Source organism: Catharus ustulatus, chromosome 3, assembly GCF_009819885.2.
Source record: "Catharus ustulatus isolate bCatUst1 chromosome 3, bCatUst1.pri.v2, whole genome shotgun sequence".
Lineage (NCBI taxonomy): Eukaryota > Metazoa > Chordata > Aves > Passeriformes > Turdidae > Catharus > Catharus ustulatus.
This window is the reverse complement of record NC_046223.1, coordinates 97,825,147-97,848,939: the sequence shown is the minus strand read 5'-3', so window position 1 is coordinate 97,848,939 and position 23,793 is coordinate 97,825,147. Positions and strand designations below refer to the sequence as shown.

The 23,793-nt window shown below is 40.0% G+C and overlaps 1 protein-coding gene across 4 annotated transcripts in view; it reads left to right on the top strand.

Annotated features, from left to right (window-relative positions):
• Positions 1-2,928: 2,928 nt before the first annotated feature.
• The window catches only part of ARHGEF10 (Rho guanine nucleotide exchange factor 10), a 110,278-nt gene continuing 89,413 nt past the window's right edge, over positions 2,929-23,793 (top strand). For 2 of the 4 annotated variants that reach the window (XM_033054997.2, XM_033054994.2), the window contains exons 1-2: positions 2,929-2,990; positions 15,732-15,807. In XM_033054997.2, coding sequence (XP_032910888.1) covers positions 15,771-15,807 — 37 coding nt within the window. In that variant the 5' untranslated portion in view covers positions 2,929-2,990; positions 15,732-15,770. Of the gene's footprint in view, positions 2,991-3,194; positions 3,214-3,264; positions 3,284-15,731; positions 15,808-23,793 lie in introns of those variants that run through there. The other 2 variants (XM_033054996.2, XM_033054995.2) reach the window with 2 other exon arrangements.

Genomic DNA, 23,793 nt, shown 5'->3' with positions numbered 1-23,793 from the left:
GATTTCAGTTTTGTCTAAGATAATTGTAAGAGATAAGATACTCTGTGAAAGGTAATTATGAAAGGGAGAATTTAATGTACAGTAATTTCATGATTATAAGCCGCACCATTTTGACTAAAATTTTGGTCCAAACCCAAAGTGCGGCTTATAATCAGGTGTGGCTTATATCTGGACAAAGAACAAAAAGTTGCTGTTTTAGTTTGGAGGACAGGTGTCTGCTGAGAAAGGCAGGAACTTCTCTTTGAAATGGAGAATGTAAACCCCTCCCTCCAAATTATTATAACTTTGAAATCAAGGGGCTTTCCGGCAAAAATATGGGAATTAGAAATAACAGTTCTTTTCTAGGGAGATTAAAATAGAAATACAGTACTACAAAGAAACAAACCCAAACCCTGACAAAGTCCGAGTACAACCTGACACCCTGTCAGGCAGGGTGTTGATAGCAGTCCCATTAAATGGTGGTTGCATCCTCCTGCAGTGACAGATGTGATTCAGTTGGAGCAGTGCTCCTGCAGAAGGTGCAGTTTCCCTCTGGAGGTCCAGTGGTGATGTGGAGAAATCCGGTTTTCCTCTGGAGTCCAGTGGAGAAAGGGGCTCCATTAGCGTTCCAAAACCTCTGTTTTTATTTTGGTAAGAAATGTTGGGCTCTTCCCCCTGGCTGGAGCAACTTCCAATGGGATGCAGTAATTTTATCAGTCACACAGTGGGACTCAATGGCCATTAGCAGAAAATGACTCGCGGGAGGAAGGATGGGTTGTGAAAAGATAAAGAACAATGCTCTATCTGGTTTCAATGGATGGCCCATTAGCAGAATATCTGCCGTTGAGATAAGGATCACTGCCCCCACCCTCAACAGATGGTGATAGAATAGATACCTTTTATCACACTCTGTATTGTAATGTGCGGCTTATAATCAGGTGCGGCTTATGTATGGACAAAGAATTAAAAGTTGCTGGCAACTGGAAGTGCGGCTTATACTCAGTGTGGCTTATAATCGTGAAATTACTGTACATAGATTGTGAGATAAGTGTCAAAAGGAGAAGGATATTGCTAGTAAATGGTATTTTTTATTACAGAATCAAGCTAGTTGTACTTGTTCTAGGTATGTGTTTGTGTTTTGAAGTGGCCTCTCATGATAAGTACTTATTGAACAGTTTGCCAAAGATTGATTCCCCACCATTTCAGCTCCTGAAATGATAGCTTGGTGTGAAATGCAACATATTTTAAAAATTACAAAAATGACAGGATAAAATGGTCTCTAATGGAACTGAGTGGTGTCTGATGTGAACTGAACATCATAATGGTATTCCTGGCCTTAACTTTTACTATGGTCCAATTTTCTTGTTTACTTTCTTACATACATAGAACCTATAGAGTTATGTGAAAGCTATTTCGAGTCAATGCCATAATGAACTGCATTGAAAAGAAAAAACATTGTGAAAATGGAAACATACTTTGAAAGGAATAGTTTAAAAAGCTTTGTGATGCAGACTGTATGAACCCACACAAAGACTTGGATAGTTGTGAATCTGTGTTGTTAAACTCCAGACAAAGGGAAAATGTAGAGAAAAGGTGAATTAATCAGATGTCAAATGCCACCATTTTCCAGTAACATTTTCCTGCAATGATAATGAATTTACTATTTGCTGAGTGTATTTTATTACTTACTGTAGAATGAGTTTACTTAAATGGGCAGGGATCACTGCTGGATGACACAATGATCTTTGAACAGCCTTTAGCTCAAAGATTTCATTCTTAAAAGTGGTCCAACGATTTCAGATAATACTTAACCATATTAAATTGTTGCAGTGACTTATAATTTATTTAAGAATTTATAATGTACTTAAGAGCGTTTATTTTTTTTGAAGTGTGACAGATGTGTACATGAATATATTGTAAGGTACACATTTGCAAAATGATTGCATTTTGTAAAGGTTTTCTATTTTTTAACTAAGATTGTCAGTCCTGAATGTACAAGTGGTTAGTGTTACTCTCAGGACAAGCATGAGTGGCACTGGCTTCGGGAAGGCTGTGTGGTTGGCTTGGTCAGTGCGGGTCTGCAGTGATGCTCGCTGTGAGGACTGTCACGCGAGAAGGATGCAAACAGCAAAAGTGCTTGACATGAGATGCCAGCGTCTCTAGATAGCATTTAATTTGAAAACTATTACTGGATTTTAAATTATAAGTGAGATTAAAATCCAAGACAGCGCCGTGGCCCAGTGTGTACCCTGGCGCGTTCAGGGGCTATTCGTGAGCATGAGGCTGAGTGTGCCGAGCTGTCCAGCCCGGGGACCGGGTGCTCTCCCGGTCACCGCAGCCGGGCAGCTCCACTCTCGGCCCGTAGCACCGCGGGGCCAGCAGGACCGAGCGGCGGGATGCGCCCCGGTCCCGGTCCGAGGGGCGGGATGCGCCCCGGTCCCGGTCCGAGCGGCGGGATGCGCCCCGGTCCCGGTCCGAGCGGCGGGATGCGCTCCGGTCCCGGTCCGAGCGGCGGGATGCGCCCCGGTCCCGGTCCGAGGGGCGGGATGCGCTCCGGTCCCGGTCCGAGGGGCAGGATGCGCCCCGGTCCCGGTCCGAGGGGCGGGATGCGCTCCGGTCCCGGGGCGGTGTCACGTGCGGCCGCAGGAATGCGGCGGGGCCGGGGGGACACGAGGTGCCCGCCCCGCCCCGGCCCTGCCCCGGCCCGGCCCTGCCGGCGGGCCCAGCTGGGATCCAGCGGGGGCGGGCGCCGGGAGCGGCGGCCCCGGGCAGGCGCTGACGGCAGCGGCGGCCGCAGCGAGGCGGGGCCGGGCCGGGCCGGGCCGGGCGGCTCCCAGCGGCGCTCAGGAGCTCCGCCCGGCGGCCGGAGCGGGCTCTGCGGCGAGTGACGTGTCCGGGCTGCGGGGCAGCCGGCGGGCCCGGCGGAGCGGGGCGGAGCGGGGCGGAGCGGGCCGTGCCGGGCGGCGGCCGCCTCGCAGCGTTTGGCGGCGGCTCCGGCCGCGGCGGCGGAGGTGGGTGCTCGCTTCGCGCGGGGTCCTGCACCAGTGTTGTCACGGAAGGCTCGGTCCTCGGGGGGTGGGCTCGATGTTGGGTGCGGAGACGCCCTTCGGGGCGGGGGCTGCCTCGCTGGGGCTGCGGGGGCCTGGGGCGGCAGCCGCTGGACACCGGCGCGGAGGAGGAGGAGGGGGAGACGCGTGGTGTGGGGCTGTCATCAAATGGGTTCTGCCGGGCGAGGTGGGCACTGGAGCCAGGGCACGAGGGGTCCGTAAAGCGCCTTGGCCAAACTTCTCGCTGTTGAACTGAGGTGAAGTTTCTTCCGCGAGGTTTTCGCGGGGGGTTTCTCACGTGTGCGCTGCTTCGTGCTCCGCGGTGGGGGGAGCCGCCGGCTCCAGCTTCCCTCCCCTCTCCATCAGCTACGGACACGGCTATGGAAAATAGAACTCCCGTGGGGGCTGGAGTTCCTTTCCTTCCCCGTTCTTCAAAGCTGGTGTCGACCAGTTTTTTAGTTGGTATCTGCAATTATACTGGTTTTCTTGGAACAGGGGGAAAAATACTTCTTCAATAAATACTGTCCTTTTATGTGTTTTCCTTTGGTTTCTTTGTAATTAACGGCGCAGTTATTGTAGTTACATAGTTGTTTGTGGTGATCCCAGACCATGCAGTTGCTTTTGCGAGATGCCCTGCGCTTACAGGGTAAAGTAAGAAGAGCTTTAAAAGATTGCCCAGTCATGCACTGGACGAGTGAGTGAGCAAGCTGTGTCAATAGGCAGTACCAAGTACTTGGAAAGGCAGCTATTAATAATTTGTCCACAGCAAAGGCTTATTTTACAGATTTTAGGTGGTGCTTGTAGTTTTGGCCAAAACGATTTTATCCATCCTAAATTCTGTCCTCATTAATTTACATATTTCTTCAATCCTTGTTTTTCCTCCTTTCTTTCCCAGAGATACTAAGATCATGGCTTTTACCTTAGTCTAGCAGGCTTTAAGTTTAATTGCAATGTAAAAAGCATCCTTTTTTCAGTATTGCAGTTTAACTGTTAGCATAAAAATGTGTAGGGTTGGGGTCTTTTTTCCACAAGTCAGGAAATAAAAAATATTGCTTAAAAACTGTTTCATGCTTAAATAAATACAGTGAGGTTATACCAACATTGTTAGTTTGTGGCTATTTTTATTGTAAATGAAAGAATTTTTCCTAAAGCCTTCACACTGCTTGGTGAACCCCAGTGAGAAATCTGTTCTGTAGTAGAAATTAAGTATAACATTTTTAAAACTTTCTGTTGGCGCTCAGGAGACACAGGTTTATTGCCTGAATGTAGGGCATGTTTGGTGCCTACAACTTCAAGCCCATTATTCAGGCAGAGGTTCTGGCTGTTCAGCTGTTTCCTTCAATGGGCCCTTCATTCTTTTCACTTGGGTGATCTGTTTGATCTTGATAATCTGTCTGACTTGCTTTGTTTAATTCATCTTGTCTTTTTTTTTTTTTCTTTCCCCTACTTCTCGCCCTCAGGCTTAGTACTCCATGAACTAGTTACATGTGTTTATCTGGTTGTGAACAGTAGTTCTTTAGATGCTACCTTGAAATCTGATATTTCCGGAAGCTTTACAGGGAGATTTCAAGATTTTTAATAATATATTCTGTGGATTCCTTAGATTACCCTTGGCATTGTACATGAGGTGTGACTTACTGTGTGAGTGACAGCAGGTGTCTTGTGGTGGTGCTGGGTTTCCAGTGTGTGGGGCTTCTGGGGCTGATACCCACAGATGGATGTGGTAGGAGGAAGGACCATGGAAGCAGACAGAGTAATGAGTAATGGGCTGTCCATCATCTTCTGCTGAGTGTTAGGTCTTGGCAGCATCCTCTGGGTTTGGGCTGCAGGATATGGAGAGGAGCCCCAGTGCTGCATGATGGGTGTGTGCAGTCTGGCACTCAGCTCTGAGATGTGGAAGCCAAATGTACAAGTCTTGTGATGTTGGCTCTGACAGGCCAGTGATGAGCACACTAAAGTACTGAAAAGGGGGTTGCCTCCTTCCCTCCATGATGAGGAGCCCTCTTTGACCCTGAGCTGTGCTAATGCATAGCAGATAGGCTATGATTTCACTAATCAGTTGACAGCACAAATCCTTTCCCATGCTGGAATACTGTAAAACAAGCTTTATCCAGGCCAGGCTGGATGCAGCTCTGAGCAACCTGCTCTCGTGGAAAATGTCCCTGCCTCATACATGGCAAGGGGGTTGGAACTTGGATGCTATTTAAGGTCTCTTCCAACCCAAATCATTCTATGATTCCTTGAAGAAATCTCAACAGAGGAGTTCTTCATTTGATTCTGAGCTGTTTAGAAATCATTGCATAGTTTATAAACATTTGAAGGAAGACAACAAACCTGAGGGGCTATTGTTAAACTTCATAATTGGTAACGGAATTTAATGCAATTGGGAATTACTTATTTATAAAACAGGAAGTCTGCTTCTATATTAATTAGAAACTATTTTTAGAATCTGCTGTAGATGATTTATAAACTTCAGTCTATTTCTGAAGCAGCCAGGAAGCAAAAGCTGCATTCCAGAAGGAGGAGGACCAGTTTTGATTCAGATTTTCAGACTGAACTTTCTATGTTGTGCAAAGCAGTCAGTTTATTTGTGCATCTGTAGTACACAGTTTTCAGTTTTGTTAGTGATAGAGAAATTAACTGAGGTATTTATTTTCTTCATTTTACATATGTGGGACAGTAATTTTGTTTCTGCTTATGTACAGTGACTTCTATTTCACTTTTTTCTTTATGCATTTCCATTTTACAGTTTTACTTGAGAATGTTAGAAGGGATCCCATTAAGTTGTCATATGGTTTCTAAAAGATATTTTTTAAACTATCTTTAAGTTCAGCTTCCTGATGGCTTTTTGAGCTCTATTTTCTGGGTTATCCTTGGATGCTTCTTGTGGAATGTCTATTGGAGCAGTTGTACCTTATAGAAACTTCCTTTGGAATTACAGTGTTAAACACTGTGAATGAAATTGTTCTTACTTTTTGGACATTTTGAATGCCATAATGAAACAATAAATGAGGTTGCATTGATAATGGTATGAATTAGTCTTTCATTTTGTATGTATTTGACAACATGCTTTGAGGCAAGCACTTTTTGTATCAAAGATCTTATTTTATTAAAATCAGCATTTATTACAGATAATATTTCCCCACTCGCATTACTTTTAATTCAATCATTCTTGTTATTATGTCTATTAGTGGAAAATTAATATTGATAAATTAATTTCTGAATCTAGAGGTAGTTTAGCAATTAGAAAAGCTGTAAACCTTGGATGCTTGGAAATTTTCAGGGGTTGGTTTGTAAACTGAAGGGAAATATATGTAAAATATTGTAAACTTAGGGGAGACTGCAGGCATATCATGAAGAAGAGAGGCTCTTTATTATAAAAAGGTAGGAGGCACATGAGCAAGGTAACCCAGAATTCTCATTATGGATCTATACAACTATGTCTTAGTCTTCTTTTTGTTTTCAAATCTCTCTCAGTAATGTCACTGCATGTGTGAGCACGTGGTATGCATAGAGCAGAATATTGTGACTCATGTTCTGTCACATATCCATGGCAGAAAACTGCTGCATTATTATTAGCATCTTTTGAGATATTAATCCATTGGACAATTTCTTATTGCAAAGAATCTTGAGTTTTGCTTACATCAGAATAGTGTAGGTTATTTAGAAACCCGCACAAGTAAAAGTAGAACTTGTTTTTAAGGGAGTGATGACAAGTAATACTAAACAAGAGTTGAAAAATATGCTTTCAAACTTGTGTTTTTAGATCAAAAACTTGATTCATGTTTATTCTGAAATGCCTGCATCAGCAAGACTGTGGGAAGTGATGCATAACTGCACAACATTGATTATGTCCTACATGTTCACTGCTCAGTCAGGAAGCCTGAAGCTTAATGTCAAATGCGTGGGTGAAGCAGTTAAGCAGAGCAAAATAAATTGTTCTACTTACGTGCTGCTGAATAGGGGCATTATCTTGCAAAAATCTGTTTCAGTGACTTACTGTACTGTACAATACTTGTTACTTGGGACTGAACCATGAATGTGAACTATTAGGATCCAAGCTCAAGGTCAAATATTCACTCTTGTTTCTCTTCTGTAATCTCTTGTTTCTTAAAATGCATTTTAAAAAAATTGCAGAAATCATGTGAATATTTTTTTCCTTAGAGAGATAGACTGTACATCTCAAAAACTTCCACAAAAGAGGGTAAACATTATTTCCTCATCTGTAAAATGGGGTAATAACTTACTGAGAAGTTGATGGCAATATTTAGATTTCCTGGTAGGTTCACAGTTAGTCTTGAGCTTATGTCTCTTGATTTTATATTTTTCACTTTTCTAAAGCATTCTCAGCCTCATCCTCAATGTCCTTTTAGAATGTCATACTTAATATTCCACATTGTTGCAAACCATGGATTGAATAATTTGAGTTTTAAAAATTTCACTTTCAGATTGTAGAAAGTTGAGAAGAAAGATGTCTACTAGATAATTTCCAAATGAAGGAAAGAGTGAAGACTGCTGGTGTTTGAACTAGATGCAGAACTTGTACTTCTGTGGGAATTTAGCTTACATTATACATTTTCTGAAGACAAGGGCTGTTCTTTGCAGGGGCTATTACTATTTTTCTTTCTTCCTGTAATTAATTAGCAACTGCATTACCTGCTTTCTGATATATTTCAATAAAATTTTGATGTTAGAAAATCATTGAAAATAGTCTTATTTTTCTAGAGCATGCATTTTAACTTTGTTATTAGAAATATATTTCTATATTTTACTCCATGTATTTTTGAAACTCAGTAATAAGACTCTGTTTATATTCTTAATAACTTTATTCATTAGGTGAAATACATTTGTTCAACTCAATGATTTTCTAATGATCAGATATTATGAGTTGTCCTTGATAAGAAACAGCATGGTTACTTTTCCAAGGACAGTAGTACCCAAAGAGCTGAAGATGTTTAGGTAAAGTGTCTCTGGTTTGCAGGCAGCAGTAGCAACTGAATATCAATTTCAGTGTATCCTTTCACTTGCATCTCTGGAAACAGCTTCTGGTGGAAATTTTCATCAATTGTCATCAGTATCTTGAAAGACAACCTATGCCTTGTGAAACTAGGATGCACAGATTTAGTGCAAGTTGAAACAAGACTTTCTGCTTTTGTAATGAATGTCTGACTCATGTACAGTTGGAGGGAAAAAAATGCTTTATTGACTGTATCCATAAATAACATTTCCATGGCTTTTTTTTTTTTCCCCAAGTTAAGACCTTGATTCGCTGGAGCATGAAACCACGTTTCTGGAGATTATATACTCCCTGTGACAAAATTACAATATTTTACATATAAGGGTGATCAGAATTACTATACTAATGATATTTTGGTGCATTTTTAATGAAAAGCATTTCTAAACTCTCTGCATAATAATTCTAATGACATGTGCATTATAATAATATGTATGCAACTAAACCCTGTATAGGTATAACTGAAGTATGCTGCAGCATATAAGGATCTTCTCTGATTAAAAAATATAAACTTTAATGAGGATATTTCCAATTAAGGTAGTTCTTCATATCCAGCATTGAAAGGAACTAATCTGAATTAAATTTTAAAAAGGAAATTGCAGAAATACGATTGCTTTTCCAGATGAAGTTACTTGATTGCTATCAAATTATAGCACAAATTAAGAATAATACTCCTAATCGTCATATATTTTTATTTTGCTTGCATGTGGGACATGGATGATCTTTGTCTTGACCCAGTGATGTAGTCTACTAGTTTGCATGGCACAGAAGAAAAACAGATCATTTCTTCCTAAAGTATATGATGCCAGTGTTCCCTTTTAATTCTTCAGATTCTTGCAATTTGTTGCAGTACTCTTGATGTCCAGGATGGTCTGTGAATCCTGGGGTGATGCCTGTCTTCTTACTTTGGGTATTCAAACAGTTACCAGGACACAAGACAGGAGCAAGGCTCATTCACTAAAAAAGTTAGGTGTCCTAGGTGCGTGTTTGGGAACCTCTTCCTTTTGCTGGTTTACTTTTTATCCATATTCCTTTCATTCCTCAATCATTTGTAGGTCATGGGTTTTTTCATTTGTAAAGTGAATATATTGCTCCTAAGCTTAATAAAACCATATGCTTGTGTTGGATTCAGCGAGGTCTTTTGCAGAATGGTGATGGTGATCTAGGTGGGTGTGCTGCCAGATGGGTGGAAGCCGGGTGGGATGGTTGGATTTGGAGGAGGCTGGTAACCGGTGGGGAGCCCCAGCTGTCCGTCATAGGGTGTGACCTGTTTAATGTTGTGTGTGAAGCGGAAGTCCGCCAGCCCTTGCTCATGGAGTTTGCAAGTGACACCAAACTGGGGAAAAGCGGCGGGCAGTGGATGTGCTTGAGATTCAGGCTGTCATTCAGAAGGACTTGGGTGGATTGGAGGAGCTGGCTGGCAAGAACTCTGTGGAATTCAGCAATGAGGAGGGTAAGGTTACACACCCAGGAAGGAATGTCTCCTTGGAGGGGAAGGGTTGGTCTCACTCAGCACTTGTCAGACCACACCTGCAGCATTTCATCCAGTTTTGTGTCCACACCTCACCCCAGTACAAGAGAGATGAGGATAAAACTGAGCAAGTTCAGCACAGCACTGCTGCCATGTCAGGGAGTAGCAGCAGTGTCCTGGAGGAGAAAGAAGCTTCATGGGGGTCTGGCAATGTGCTCCCACCAGCTATGAGGAAGGGGCAGAATCACAGGTTGTGGTCATAACTGAAGCAAGAGTAGTTCTAGCTAGATGTAAGGGCAATGTTTTTTCTAGGACAACAAAACAAGGTGGCAGGATGCCTGCCTGACATGGTCGTGCAGTTTGTCTTTAGAGATTTTTCAGTATCTCAGTAAATAAAGCAGCCTGGTCTCACTTGGTAGTGGACGTGGCTTGGAGCAGCAGGTTGGACTGCCAACCTGAGTGAATCTATCAAGCAGTGATTCTGTAATTTGCCTTGCAATAATAATCTGTAGAGGGAGAGAATAGAAATACTAACAATTTAACAGTACTGATTTCACTGTGATCAGGATCCTTTGGACAAATCCACGAGTGCAGTCTTTGCTTCCCTCCTTTTTTTCCTTCCTCTGGGTGATGTACTAAGCAGGAATTCTAAGTGAAGAAAAGTTGTAAGTAATAACCTCTAAAAAGAAAGATTAGAAAACCCATCTTCAGCCATGTTTTTGGGGTATCTCTGTAGATTGCTTCTTTTTCAGGGCTTGCTGCTGCTGTATTTTCTCTGGTCTTGAGCAGGATAGTGTTTAGTGTGAGAAAGGGGAGCAGAAAAATAAGCTAAGTATTTTTTGTCAAAGTGTTTTTCATTCTGAAAAATGTGCATCTCTGCAGATCTGGCCTTGTTTGAATTGCTGTAAGAAATAGAATGTCACCCAACTTTAACTTAGCAATAATTGTGCTTCCTCATAATTTTCTACCTGAACCTATGCACTTCCTTTTTTATTCCATTGGTTGTGATTTCAGTAATTTTCTTTGCTAAATGTAAGGATAAAATTTGTATAGAACAGGACTCTTAGCTATTAACAAAAACAAATACACATTAAAAGAAGTAATGATCAGTCTTGATACAGACTTCTTTAATGGCTTACAGCATGGGATGGGAAGCTGCCATAATAGAAACGGCTGTTTCATTCATACTCACTGTAGACACCTCTTAAAAATTTACAGTCTATGTTTCTTAGGAATAACTTGTATGGAAAACATACAAGAGAGCCTTCTGTTAGAGAGCCTTCTTGAGCTACAGGAGGAAAAAAAAAAGCAATTAACCTTCTACCTTCTGCCTTCTTCTATCTGCTGGAAGAGTCTTCATATCAAATATCAGCAAGAGTTACTTCCCAGTGGGAGTTCTGTCGTTCTAGGTGACAGAAGACTCAATTGGGCATTATGCAGCAATATTCACTAAGTGATGTGGACACAAGGGGATTTTAGACATTCATGGGCTTTACCTTCGCAAGTGTTCTTGTTTTGATGGGGTTTTTTTTAAGTTTAATTTTTAAACTTTCAGGCTTTCTCAGAGACATTGCATTTCTACTTGGACTAAGTTTTCTCCACAAGTTACAGTTTCTTGGAAATCAGTCTCCTTGATTCAACTTCTGTTTCCTATTATGAAATGTTTGTTCTCTCTGCAGTGCTAAGAATGAAGAATCCTGATGTTGCTGCAGTTACAGTACACGCACCCTAAAGAGAAAGTATGTGTCACCTTTACAGCTCTTAGGGTGATAGTGCTGACAAAGCTTGGATGCACATGCCCTTTGGGAGCTCAGTACATAAGTACTGTGTCCCCTGGTCTGAATGCTGCACTGCCTTGTAGTTTTGGCAGAGTTTGTGCCGGTGCCATTTTTGCTGCATTCTGACTTCTCCACAAGTAGTGACTGTTGAAGTGGAAATGCAGATGGTGATCAGTATTTGTAATCATTTAGCTGAGAACTGATGGTCTGTTGTTTTTCCACAATTAGAGGAAGCCATTGAACAAAATCAGATTCGCAGATGCAGCTGAGAAGCCTAATCCTGGAGGCAAAAGGAGTTACCAGAGGTTAGGAGAAAGGAAAATTGAGTCTCAGAGAGGAATGTTGACATTCTTCTATAGTCTTTGGACAAGTATAAAGGTGTCTTTGCCTTTGTTTCATTTGCTGAAACTGCCCTTTGCTGTGGAGTCAGAATTTCAGTCTCAGATTTTGCAGGTATTAGCACTTTGAGGTTGTGAGGTCTGCTGTGGAACATCACAGACTCTCATTTCCTTCAGTAGCAGCTTCCATGGTCAAAGGTGAGTGTAGTTGGTGGAAAATCTGAAGTGTTGGGAGCTGTCCTTAGGGACTATTTCACACTTGGAGGATTTTGGTTTCTGGTGTGTGCCATTAGATTTCTGACTGCTTTAACTGTGGGAGACTTCTCTGCATTAGAAACATTGCCTATGAACATCGAGTTTTAATGTGGTGTTTTAATTCCTTTTCTTTTTTCCTTACATATCAACTTAAAACTTAAAAAGCATTGCAAACTTGGTCAGGAACTGAATATATTGCAGTATAATAAGGGACCTGTTGTATTTTTTTTCTTTGAAAATGCATGCATTTAATATGATTATTCCTGATTTTTAGCTCCAAATTTAGGAAGTTACCAGCTAAACATATGGAATAAAACCATGCTATTGTGCTACAAGTAGGTTTTTATTTTTAACAATAGTCTCTTAGGCTTGGAATAGGGGAAAGGAGACGATCTGTAGACCACTTTTGTGGCCCACAGCAGTCACTATCCTATGCTATCTCTACCCACATCTGAAGCAAAGAAGGTTATGAGCAACAAGTCAGATGAATTCATTTCACATCTGGATGCCAATGGGAAATGTTGAACTTTCAGCTAAGTAACTCTGAGAGCTTCTTTCTGTCCCTTTGTTCCTGTGATTGCTGTGGAGTCTGGAGGGGTGCAGTTTGAGTCATTAAACAGAGGTTATAATGTGTTTAAAAAAACGGTGTTACATGGGGGAAAAGAGCTCCATATTTTTGTAACCTCTGTCGTTTTGAGTAGGTCAAGGTAGTTGCTCAGTTATTCATATTCATAATTTTATTATAAAATATGCATGAATAGAAGCACATGTATTTCATGTTTAATAAGGATTTTTTTCTTTATGCTGTTTAAAAATACCTTTGGGACAAGATCTTGATATTCTGTATCTTAAAAGCTGTTGATTTTTAAAATATACTTTTATGTTAAACTGAGTAACCTCTACTCAGTGGTCTTGATGCTGCATCTGGAGTTTGGTGTTCATTGTGAGGCTCCAGTACAAGAGAGGGACTGGCAAACTGGAGCAAGTCCAATAAAGGCCATGGCTATGGTTGAGGATGGGAAGAGGTCAGGAGAGGCTGAGGGAACCAGGTTTGTGTCGTTTTGAGAAGAAAGGAATGAGGGGCATTAAACTGCAATCTTCTGCTTCCCAGGGTAGGTTTGGAAAGAAGGTGGAGGCCAGGCTGTTTTCAGGGGTGCACAGCAGGAGAATGGGAGGCAATGACTGCAAGTTGCTGCAGGGCCAACTCCAGTTGGACTTACAGGAAAAGCTCTTCCGGGAGTTTCTGGTTTAGCTCAGGAGCAGGATGCTCTGGGGGATGGTGAAACCTCCACTTTCATGGCGTTTGATAACTTGGGGGGATAAAGGCCCTGAGTAACCTGATTTAATTTTGAAAACACCTGTCTTGAGTGTATGAGAGAACATTCAGAAATCCTTTTCAGTTTAATTTGAGCTTTGATTTTCATGATTATTGTCTAAACGCACCTGTAAGCTGTGCTGTGTAACCCTGTTAGCAGGAGAATCAATGGAAAAGCAGTTGAGCTACAAATGTAAATGTATCATATGCTGCTAGTCAAATTAAATCATCTGCCTTAATCTTGACTTAAACATCTTTAAGTTGAGATAGTTCCTCTGCCTTTCTAAAGAAGAGTGAAAAACTTCTCTTTGAAATACGGTGCTATTAGGGATAGTTCGTAAATGTGCTGTATGCTACATAATATGGCAATTATTTTCTTTTTGGAGGGTATTAATGCAATATGTAATACACAAGCTCTCTTTCCTGCTGCAGGGTTTTTCTCAGCATCTAGAAAGTAGGGGAAAATATGTGGAACTTCAAAATGAGTTAATGTAATGTATAAATCAACCCCTGAGGCATTCTTAAGTGAGCAAGTGTATCTTTCTTCTTGTGAATAACTGCACTGTTCAGATGGGAACAAGCAGGTCAGTGGGGAGGACTCTAACACTGGGTCTGTGTCCTTCTTTGACACAGTTCTGGTGTAATTTGAAGCATGTCACTGTGAACTAGATCAAAATGGAAATCAAGCTCCATGGCTCAGCTCTGTGTCTTGTTAATATTTGCTGGCAAGGAAGGAATTGATTTTAAAAAATCATTGTTGGAAGTTAACTTTGATAGATGTTTAAAAGCTTGCATCATATATTTAAAGAAAAAAAATCTGAAAGCCTTTTAGCTGCTCTCTTAAAGATGCATTTGGAAAAGGTGCTGAGACTCACTTTCAGAGGTTTGCTGGCTGTTACATGTGTCACACTTCAAAACCTATGCTCCAGGCATGAGCAGCTTTAAAAAAGTATAGAAAAATAGCCATTTCTTCAAACCATAACTATCACTTATTTTGGCTGACAGTTTTGGTGTGGCAGGATGCATTCCAGACATCTGTAAGCAGGAACAGGCCTTGGAGCTCTGCAGATATAAACTGCAGAGAAGCTTTAGAAGGAACATTGCATAGTGAAAGCACATAATGGAATTTATTGTGTTATAGGCAGATGTTGGGTGAATCCTTTCTGAGCCTTAGCTCTGAAGGTATTTGATTTTGGATTAAGAGTTACCAAAGCTTCAACCAGTTTAAAAGGGAATTTTGTATGCTTAGTAAATGAAGTTGTTATGAATTTTTTCAACTCTGATAGTGCAAGATCCTGTTATGGTGTTATCCTTCCTGGTACGTCTATCCTGATAGTTCACCCTTGCAAACCTGATGTTAGGGAGGTAAATTGCCTGGTACCTCCTAGGGTTGGATCCTTTTTTGAAGTTTTTTTTCTTTCTATTCACTGCCACTTTTTCTGTAAGTGAGGGCAGTTGATTTGACCTTTGTATCCTGATCCATTTAGTTTAATATTTTGCCACTGTACCTTCAACTTAGTCTTTTCATATTTGGGCTATAGAGACTTTCCAAGGGCTTGAGCTGTTGTGTTGCCAGCAGATGAGATAACTTCTTCACATGAACATCAATGGGCCGCTCAAGAGTAGGACAGAAAATTCAGCATTGGCTCTTCCACTGTCTTTTGTAGCTTTTGGAAAATTACTTTTCCTCCTCAGCCTTGTTCTGAAATCTTTTTGGCATGCTGTCCCTTGAGTTATAGTGGAAATGCGCTGGGGGCAGAGTGTGTACATTACTTAGTACAATAGGTTTTCCTTCTAAATGGTACTGGAACGTTACTATTAAGTACCATTAAGAGGAAGGAAGGATAACGTCTCTCATAGATTCTGGACTTTGTTCTCTTCAGTTGTATAGTCAGTACCAAAGCAGGGAAATGCTTTGTAGAGGTATTATTTCCTTAAAACATGAGATCAATGGCATTTGAGAAAAGAAGATGAAGTAAAAGATCCTCAGGAACTTGGCTTGCTAGTACTTCACTCTCCTTAGGAAAGGTGGAAGTAAAGGGACTCAAAAGAATTTTTAAGATTAGCAAAAAAAAAGGAAAGAAGCTGTGTACAAAGTATATAGTTAAAACTTGTTTCTGATTGCTGAATAGAGAAAAGCATCATGAAAACTGATAAACTTTCTAGAATTTTTATCCTTCACCCCTTCACAAAGATTTTGAGATGGAATATGTACTCCAAACAGACATTGAAATAACATATTTTAGTAATTTCCTTGTGATTGTCACAGTGGGAACTGCAGAGTACCAAATAGTTAAAAAACTTTGTCTTTCTTCAGCTGGGTTGCTGAGATCATTAAAAGAATTGGCTCCAAAACTGAGGGCTGTGTACATAAAAATTTGGACTGTATTCATATCGAAGCAAGAAGCCAGGCAAATTTCCTCTCTTCCATAATGGTATTAGCTAATAGGTATGAGTTGGCCAAATTGAAAAGGAGTGTCTCAATATTTGGAAATTGTGTTCATCTACAAAACATATTCCCTTCATTTTTGCAGAGTTTTCCAGTCTGCTAAAGGAGCGGTGGATACACTAGAATGGACACAGAGGATTTCCCTCCACCACCACCAGAAGGTAATTGAAATAGTTTGGAGTTTAAAGCCAGTTTTTCTATAAGAATTTGATTATCTTTCCAGCAGTGATTTTACTTTTGCAACATTCCTTTTCCCTATATCACCCTAAGACTTGGTCCCAGTGGTATTCTGTTGAAACGTGAGCTCCTGTCATCTACCCTGTCTTGTTCTTGGCCTTCACTCATTGGTGTAGTTAGAACATGATGGAAAGAAACCTGGGAGCAATTGGTCCTTGCTGTCCAAATCTGAAAGTATGTCTTTCCAACAACTCTGTTTAGTCAGAGCATAGCCACTTGCAGAAGAGTATTACAGCAGCTGGACTAAGGGGCTCATTGTGTAAAGTTAACACTCAGTGCCCCTTGCCTGCTGAATGCTGGTAGCTGGATGGCCTCTGGTGCAAGCCAGGTTTCTGGGGGCACAAAGGTGGGATCTACAAAGACACTGTCTCACTACCTTTTGTGTTTATGTTTGAAGAGAACATAGCATGTGATGATTTTTTAATCCTGTTTGATTTCCTGTAACCACATCATTGTGTAGTGCTTGCTACTACATATTTTAATACTTAATAGGATTTGGCTTTTGGTAGCTGGATGCTGGGAGACTTCATAGAGGTATTATGTGCTTGTTCTGGTTGTTCCAAAACATAAATCCTTGGACATCTGTGGTTGAAACTGCTCTTATTTCAGTTAAGTTGCTATTATAGTCTGTAGAGATAGTGATTTTTCTGTAAAATATTATCTGTTCCTTATATAGGATAATATTACTTATGGACTTGCACTTTATTATGTACATTGAAAAATTGATATATTAATAAGTATAAATAATATACATTATTGCCTTAAAACATTTCACTCAATGTTCACACAGAACTTACATGAAACCATTTGAGTATAAAAACAGATTTAATCTTAGTTTTCTTCAGCTGTAACTCTTTAGGAATTTGGGAATTGTCATTTTAGATCTGCTTTCTCTCTAGTTTAGGCACTACTACAGATAGAGGTCTGCTTCTAGATACTACCTATGGAGTCTGGAATGTGAAAGAAGCAGAAACTTGTGAAATCAACTTTTTAATGGGTTAGGTTTCTCACCAACATTATCGGCAATTTCATTTATGCTCTGAGATATCACTGAGGTTACTGTTGGCAACAATTCCTTGGCTGTCCATGTCCTAATCCATATGGTCAGGACCCTGAATTTAACTCAGTTTTGTTTGGTGACAGTTACTGTGAAACTGTCTCTACGGGCTAATCCATCTCCAAAGCAATGTAGTGCTGTAGGGGAAGAACCATCCCCAAGGAATCAATATTTCCACTTGAGCAAAGGCTACTGTTTTTCAAAGACCGCCAATAATTGCAGCAACAGCTCCAACTTTGTGCAGCATTTCAACTGAGGGATACTCTGACAAAATTTCAAGGTTATGCAGTTCAGTACGATTCCAGAATTCAAGTTCTTTCTTGGCAAAGGTTTTTGTGGCATGTAGAACTGTGTGTATCGTGTCCTTTTTTCTTAATAGGCTGAGATTAGATTTATTTAACATAAATTGAGATTCTGCTCTACCTAATCTTGCGTCAATGTCAATCAATACTTTTTTTGGGGGTGGGGAGGGGAGTAGGGGGGATTTGGAACAGGCTTCCCAGAGACCAGCACCAAGCCTGACAGAGTTCAAAAAGTGCTTGGTTAATGCTCTCAGACATATGGTATGATGTGCAGAGCCAGGAGTGGAACTTTGGTGAACCTTGTGGGTCCCTTCCAGCTCAGAATATTCTGTGCTTTCTCTCTCATGTGAAAAATCTATGTCTGAATCTAGTGGAACTTGTATATCTTTTTAGTTTGCTATTGCTAACTCTCTTATTACCATATTAAAGGGATTGTCAGTGAAGGTAAATTTTAATAATACCACTAAAAGACATTTTAGTTAACTTTCTAGATAATTCTCATTACCTGTTTTGCAGGTGGAAAAGAAGTGAGGATTGTAGGGCCAAGTATGACAGCAAATACACATAGCAACTAACAAATGAAGGTTTATTTTGCATACGTCTACACTGGCCATCCATGTGTCTGTTCAGGAGGGGTGAGCAGCACCTGTCAGTGTCTTCAGACAGTGAGCACATGAGTGGGTTATCCTAGCTCATAGTGAGGATGAGATTCCTGTTGGGTGATGAACCCTTTGCTACACCATTAAAAAAAAAATTCTTACTTTTGACATCATGATTCTAAAATCCTCCACTGGGGCCACAGAAAAAATCAATTGCCTTTTTAGAAAGAATGTTCTTATGATGTGGAAATTTTTTTGTTTACTTATTTTTTGTCCTAACAAAAATAGCTCTAGTGCTGAAAGTGATGTGGGCTCCTTTCTATCCACAAGTGTATACCCTGCACTATAAATCTCAGCTTTATTCTTATCGAGCAAGTTTTCTATGGTTTTGTCCAGTGAATTCTCCAAACTTATTTTTATCAATCCTAATGTATAAAAAGGGGAAAACTAGTCGTAAACCTTCATCTTTGTCATGAGGATGTTGCAAGAAAATAGATGAAAGGTTAAATAATGTGTTTTCATTAGCCATAGCCATCTGAATTAAGGTGCAGTAAAGGTCAATAGTGAAACTGCTTCTACCACTACTTGATAAGGAAAAACTACATGTGATAAAAGAATGGAATGTAACATTTTATTTGTTTTAATTTATTCTGCTTATGCAACTTATCTGTTCATAGGTGTTTGGACATTCCATTCATGCATTGCTAATCAGGTAGTGACAAGTCTGTGCTGGTTACCTTTCCTACCTCAGAGCAAATTCAAGTAGCGAGTAACTTGGAAAAATTATTGCCTGTGTATTCTGTCCTTTAGATTGCTTTAAAAAGAGCTTCTTCATCTAGACATGATTAAAAATTTCCTAGTATTTTTCCCATTGTATGTCAAGGGAATGTCTGTTTTAGCAACCAGGGAGCTGTTGGAGTAGGGTAGATGCAAAGGCTTCCTTGGCTAAGAGGAAAATCCAAAAAAGTACTTCCAAAGTGGATACTTGTGATGGTAGTGCTAGCTTGTGTTCTCTTCTTTAGTGTGTCTGTACATATGAATTTAGGCATGAAGAGCAGGTATTTAGAATTTCTTACATAGAAGAATTCCATGGCTATCTTGTGAAATAAAATAGAGGATGATTCTTGTTCTGTCAACCAAAAAAAAAATCCTTTCATGAAAACTAAATGAAAATGACAAATTTTATTGTGACTATAAGTTATAATTATTCTTTTAATTGGTTGCTGTAATGGAATGTCCTTAACCAAACCCATTTAGACAAGGAGGGGATATACTGTGGACTGCAGACTGTGGAGGGAGGAATTACAAAGCTGGTAGTTCTGAGAATCTGGAATCATGTTGAGTCTCTTGTGTACAGGACTTACCTTCACACTGAACATCTGGGACTGGAGGCTGGATGTTAGTGTTGGGATGGTGTTTATGTGTGATGGCCTGTACTTGTGAGATTACTACTTTTTTAGGAGATGTCGTGTCTGGCAGTTTTTCTTTCCTCTACTTGGAAAATATCTGGTCATCTTGCAAAGTGGAAGTCCATTTCTTTAAGTGAGGACTTGAGGGCCTGTTTCCAAAGTAAAGCTGTGTTTGTTTGCCTGACAGGATGGATACATGAGAAACAACTTCTTGCCCAAAGGAAATTTGGGGTACTTTCTGTGTCTTAGTTTTGCAGTTTCATTGTCTCTGAATATGTCTGTCTCTCACTCTATCTGGTGCATGGCACTATGCCTCATATGATTTCTCCGTGAAAGCTATTAGAAAGCATTGAGAGTATTTCCTCACACTGAATATACGTTTGCTTTTTTCCCATTTATAGAAAATTAACATAAATTATATGTTAAAATTTTAAAGGGAAATACTAAAATTTCAGTGTTTGTACATGGACATTGTGAGATTTAATTTGAATGCGTAGTCTTCATATTATTGCCAAATATTCTCTCTACCTGAGAGAGAGAATCATCTTCATTTGAGAAGTATGAGAGGTGTCCTCAAGGAACAAGTGTAGTGGAGAGCTGGATGTTCACTCACCCACACCACTATCCCCAGCTCCAGTAAAGCTGAAACTGGTAGTAGACTAAAAACATCTCCTAGACACCAGTTTTTTATACCTTTTATGTAAAAAATCAGCTCTCTGGACCTGTGGGTGGGATATTTCTTTGCTCCTGATATGGAGACATGTAGAGCAAGGAGGCCAAGGACTTAAATCCAGATATCCTGTATGCAACTGAGTGCTGTGATTGTGTCTTCCTGCAGTTTTTTTGTTGATTCCCTGTCAGAGCCAGAACACTAAAATAGTCCTTGCTCCTCTGTCCCTGAGAAGGAAGTCTGGCCTGAGTCCTTGGGTAAGAGCAAGGTGGAAACAACTGTGCTCTCATAAAAGTTTCCACTGGGATGACCTTATACATTATAAGAAAAAAAAACCCCTTAAAACAAAAAACCCTACCAACAAACAAACACACCAGCCCCAAAAAACCTGAAACTCGGCAAAAAACCCACCAACTGATAACAATTTTTGTTTATTCCAGTAATGCGCTGCTGTCTTTTGCTGTAGAGATGGCTTTGTCTCCTAGGAGAGCTGCTTTTTATTCTGTATTCTATATGTATTTCTTTCAGAAAATTTATTTAGTTACTTTTTCAACTATTTAATGAAAAATTTTGTAGTTTATTTATGTTGTAACAGTTTTAAATAGCTAATTTTGTGACCGAGACAAGGGGTGGTTAAACTGGGCTTTCTTTATATTGACAAGAAGCACTTGTATGTTTATGATTTAGTTTCTGAAAGTACAGAACATTGAAGACACTGAGATTGTATTTATTTACTGTGATTGGGGAAATAAGAAATTGCTTAAATTAAGCTGCAGATATAAAGGGACTTGGTCTTGGGCTAAACAATATTGTTAGGTATCTATTTTCAGCATACAGACAGTTACAAATGATTGTAAAAAGGGAGCCAAGATTTCAGAAGAAAGAGAACAGAATATGAATTGTAGTTATGAATGGCTCCTTGTTTTTGAAACTGGCAGTAGCTTGCTAGTGTCTGACATCCCATCTGTAACAGAACAATTTATTTATTTCTAAAGGTCACATTTCTCTCAGTAAATGAAGGAAAATGCATTGTTTAAGGTAAGGATTTATTGTTTTATGTGACAATTAAGACAAGCTGTGTAATGAAGAGTAACAAGAAAATTCCCTTTGCAAAAACCATTTATGGTGGGACATGTCACTCCCATTTACGTATTTTTTTCTTCCAGCCAAGTATATTTGAGTGTTGGGGAGAAAAATAGAAAATAAATAATTAATAAATAGCTTATTTCTGGTTTCAGCAACCCCAAAGAAAGCAAAGTATTCATAAATGTAATTATATCTTATTTTGAAGAAAAATGGTAAAAACTTTGCTAGATGTTTAGAATGTATTCAATGATATTACTGTTATGGACTTCTTGGTGGGTGACTTAATTGTTTTGATATTATTTGGTGTTTTCTTTCTGAATAATAAGATGTAGTAGTTTTGTAGGGTTTTTTTCTGTTTACTCAGCTGCTCTTTAAGGTGACTTTTTACTTGCTAGCTTGTAGGGACAAGGCCCAGACATGTTAATCAGAAAGAGTAGTTGAGGTAAAGACCTTTCAGGGGTTTGCAGCAAAACTTGATCATTGGTTGGTGGTAAATAATGTTGATTGCTTAAGAAAACGCCAGAAATGGTAATGGAATTTGTGCTGATTTTTGGGTGTTCTTTCAATGAACAGTTGAAACTAAGCTCTGAAATTCTGACTTCAGTGAGCCAACATGTAAGAACAGAGTGAGTTATTTTTTTCTATACTTCTTTTGCCTCTTTAGGACTTGTATCTATCATTTACTGGCTGGTATAAATTGCTGGCCAAGAACTGAGAATTTTTTTTATTTTTGAAGGTTTTTACTTCTGTTCACTGAACTCAGTAAATACTCTCTAACCATGCCTAAAACCTCTGTAATGATTCTACTCTAGAGTTTACAGAAAGATTTATATTTTTTATGATTTGTTATAATGCTCTTACCTTGTGCAGGAACTTGTCCCAGATAAAAGCTTGTCTGCATTCCAATGACTTAAATAAGGTATGAATTTTTGAATGAGACATTTATTAGGTGCTGTTTGCTTTTCCTGCATGGAGGAACTGAAACTATGCCTAGTAATCTGAAAAAAACATACTTTCCAGATGTTTTTGGGAGAAGTCTCTTCCAGACCCTTGTATAGATTTTCTTTTTTCTTCCTCATTGAAACAATCTTTCTAGCCTTACCATATTTTCATTAAAATGAATACAGAAGATGCTTTAGTAGATCGAAGAAGGGTTGTTGTAAGAATATGTCTTACTGTTAAATAGTCTGTTGTTGAGCTCAATAACTTTGTTTAGGTGAAAACATGATAGTTTCTGGATAACCTTGTGCTGGTAGAAGTCTCTCTAGGGGCTGGAAGGGAAGATGCATGTGCTGCTGTGCCATGGGGATGCCAACTGATGGGTGACTTCCCAGTCTCTATATTGACCCATTCTGTATGTTGTTGGGGGGGGACAGAGGGATATGAAGGTGATACCCTGGGAGCAGTGAATTGTTAACTATAACTTGTCTGGAGGATCTTAGCAGTCTCCTGTATTGCAAAGGGAAGTAGAAGTAAAATTAACTTTGGCTGGGATTGCTGTTTGCCCATGCATATCATATGGTGACTCATTCATATTTGCATGAGAAGAATGCTTACCAACTGTATTGGGTCTGGCTGAGGTGGAGTTCAATTTCCCCACAGCAGCTCTCTCAGACCTACCTGGTATTGTCTCTGCTGGACATAGGGGAAGCTTCTGGCAGCTTTTTACAGTAGCCACCACTGTAGCCCCTCCACAACCAAAACCTTCCTGCAGAAAACAAATACACCAACCCAATTCTTAACAAGACACTTTAAACTGGAAGAAATTCCTTCCTGACTTCAGTGAGGACTGGCTGAAGATCTGAATGGGGATGTTTGCTTTTTTTTTTATAGTGGTTTTCTTTGATCAGTCTTGGGACCAAGGCAGAGCTTCCTTCCCTCTCCATGGCTAATGAGTGAGAAGGGCTCTTGGTCTGAAAGGTCCCAAGGAAACATCTCTGTTGCCCAGTATCCACTAAGGTGATAGAATTTCTGGTAACAGGTGTGTTAAAAGGGTACTGTAAAAATAGGACTTCTGAGAGTTCAGTGATTAAAAATTACTGTTTCCATGAGTTTGATTGAATTCCACAGGGTTTTTTTTTGAGCTAAAACTGGACCGTGCCATGTTACGGCAAAGAAGATCAAGATGTGCTCAAATAATAACTAAAGAAATGCTAAGAAAGGGAGTGCTATAAAACTCCCTCCTCATAAGTTACTGAGATAATGGATTTGTCATATTTTGCATGTATTGTGCTTAGTTTACAAATCAGTCTATCTTATTAGTGCTCTTTAGGCTGGATGAAGGGGTAACCATAGAAATGAGGAGGTAAGGAGCCAACTGAAATCCAAAATATTTCCACTATTGTCATGGGTTTACAGGACATAATCATTCTGTTCTAATTTATACTTTTTTTTAGTAAAAAGATACAGTAAATTGCTGTAAAATTGAATACCTAGTTTGTCCAAAATTTATCAACGGGAAAATACAAAGAGTTAAATCTTAATTATCTTTAAACATGTGAACAGGTTGCACTCTTTGCTCAGAGTGCTAGATGGAGTTGTAATGGGAACAAGGAACCTTTGGTGTGTGCCCCAAAGGACAACTGGATTCCTGGAGCTGTGTGGATCTCCTCATCCCTGCCTGGGCTGTTGCTGTGGAGGTGGGCTGAGCACATCAACAGCTGCATGTCAGCATCTGTGGGAAGTCAGAGGCTTTTAGGTGTTCTGAGTGGTGTCTTTGGGGGGACCCAGTAAGTTCTTAAATGTTGACATTGCTAGACAATAGGCTGTTCAGCCTGGACCAATGAT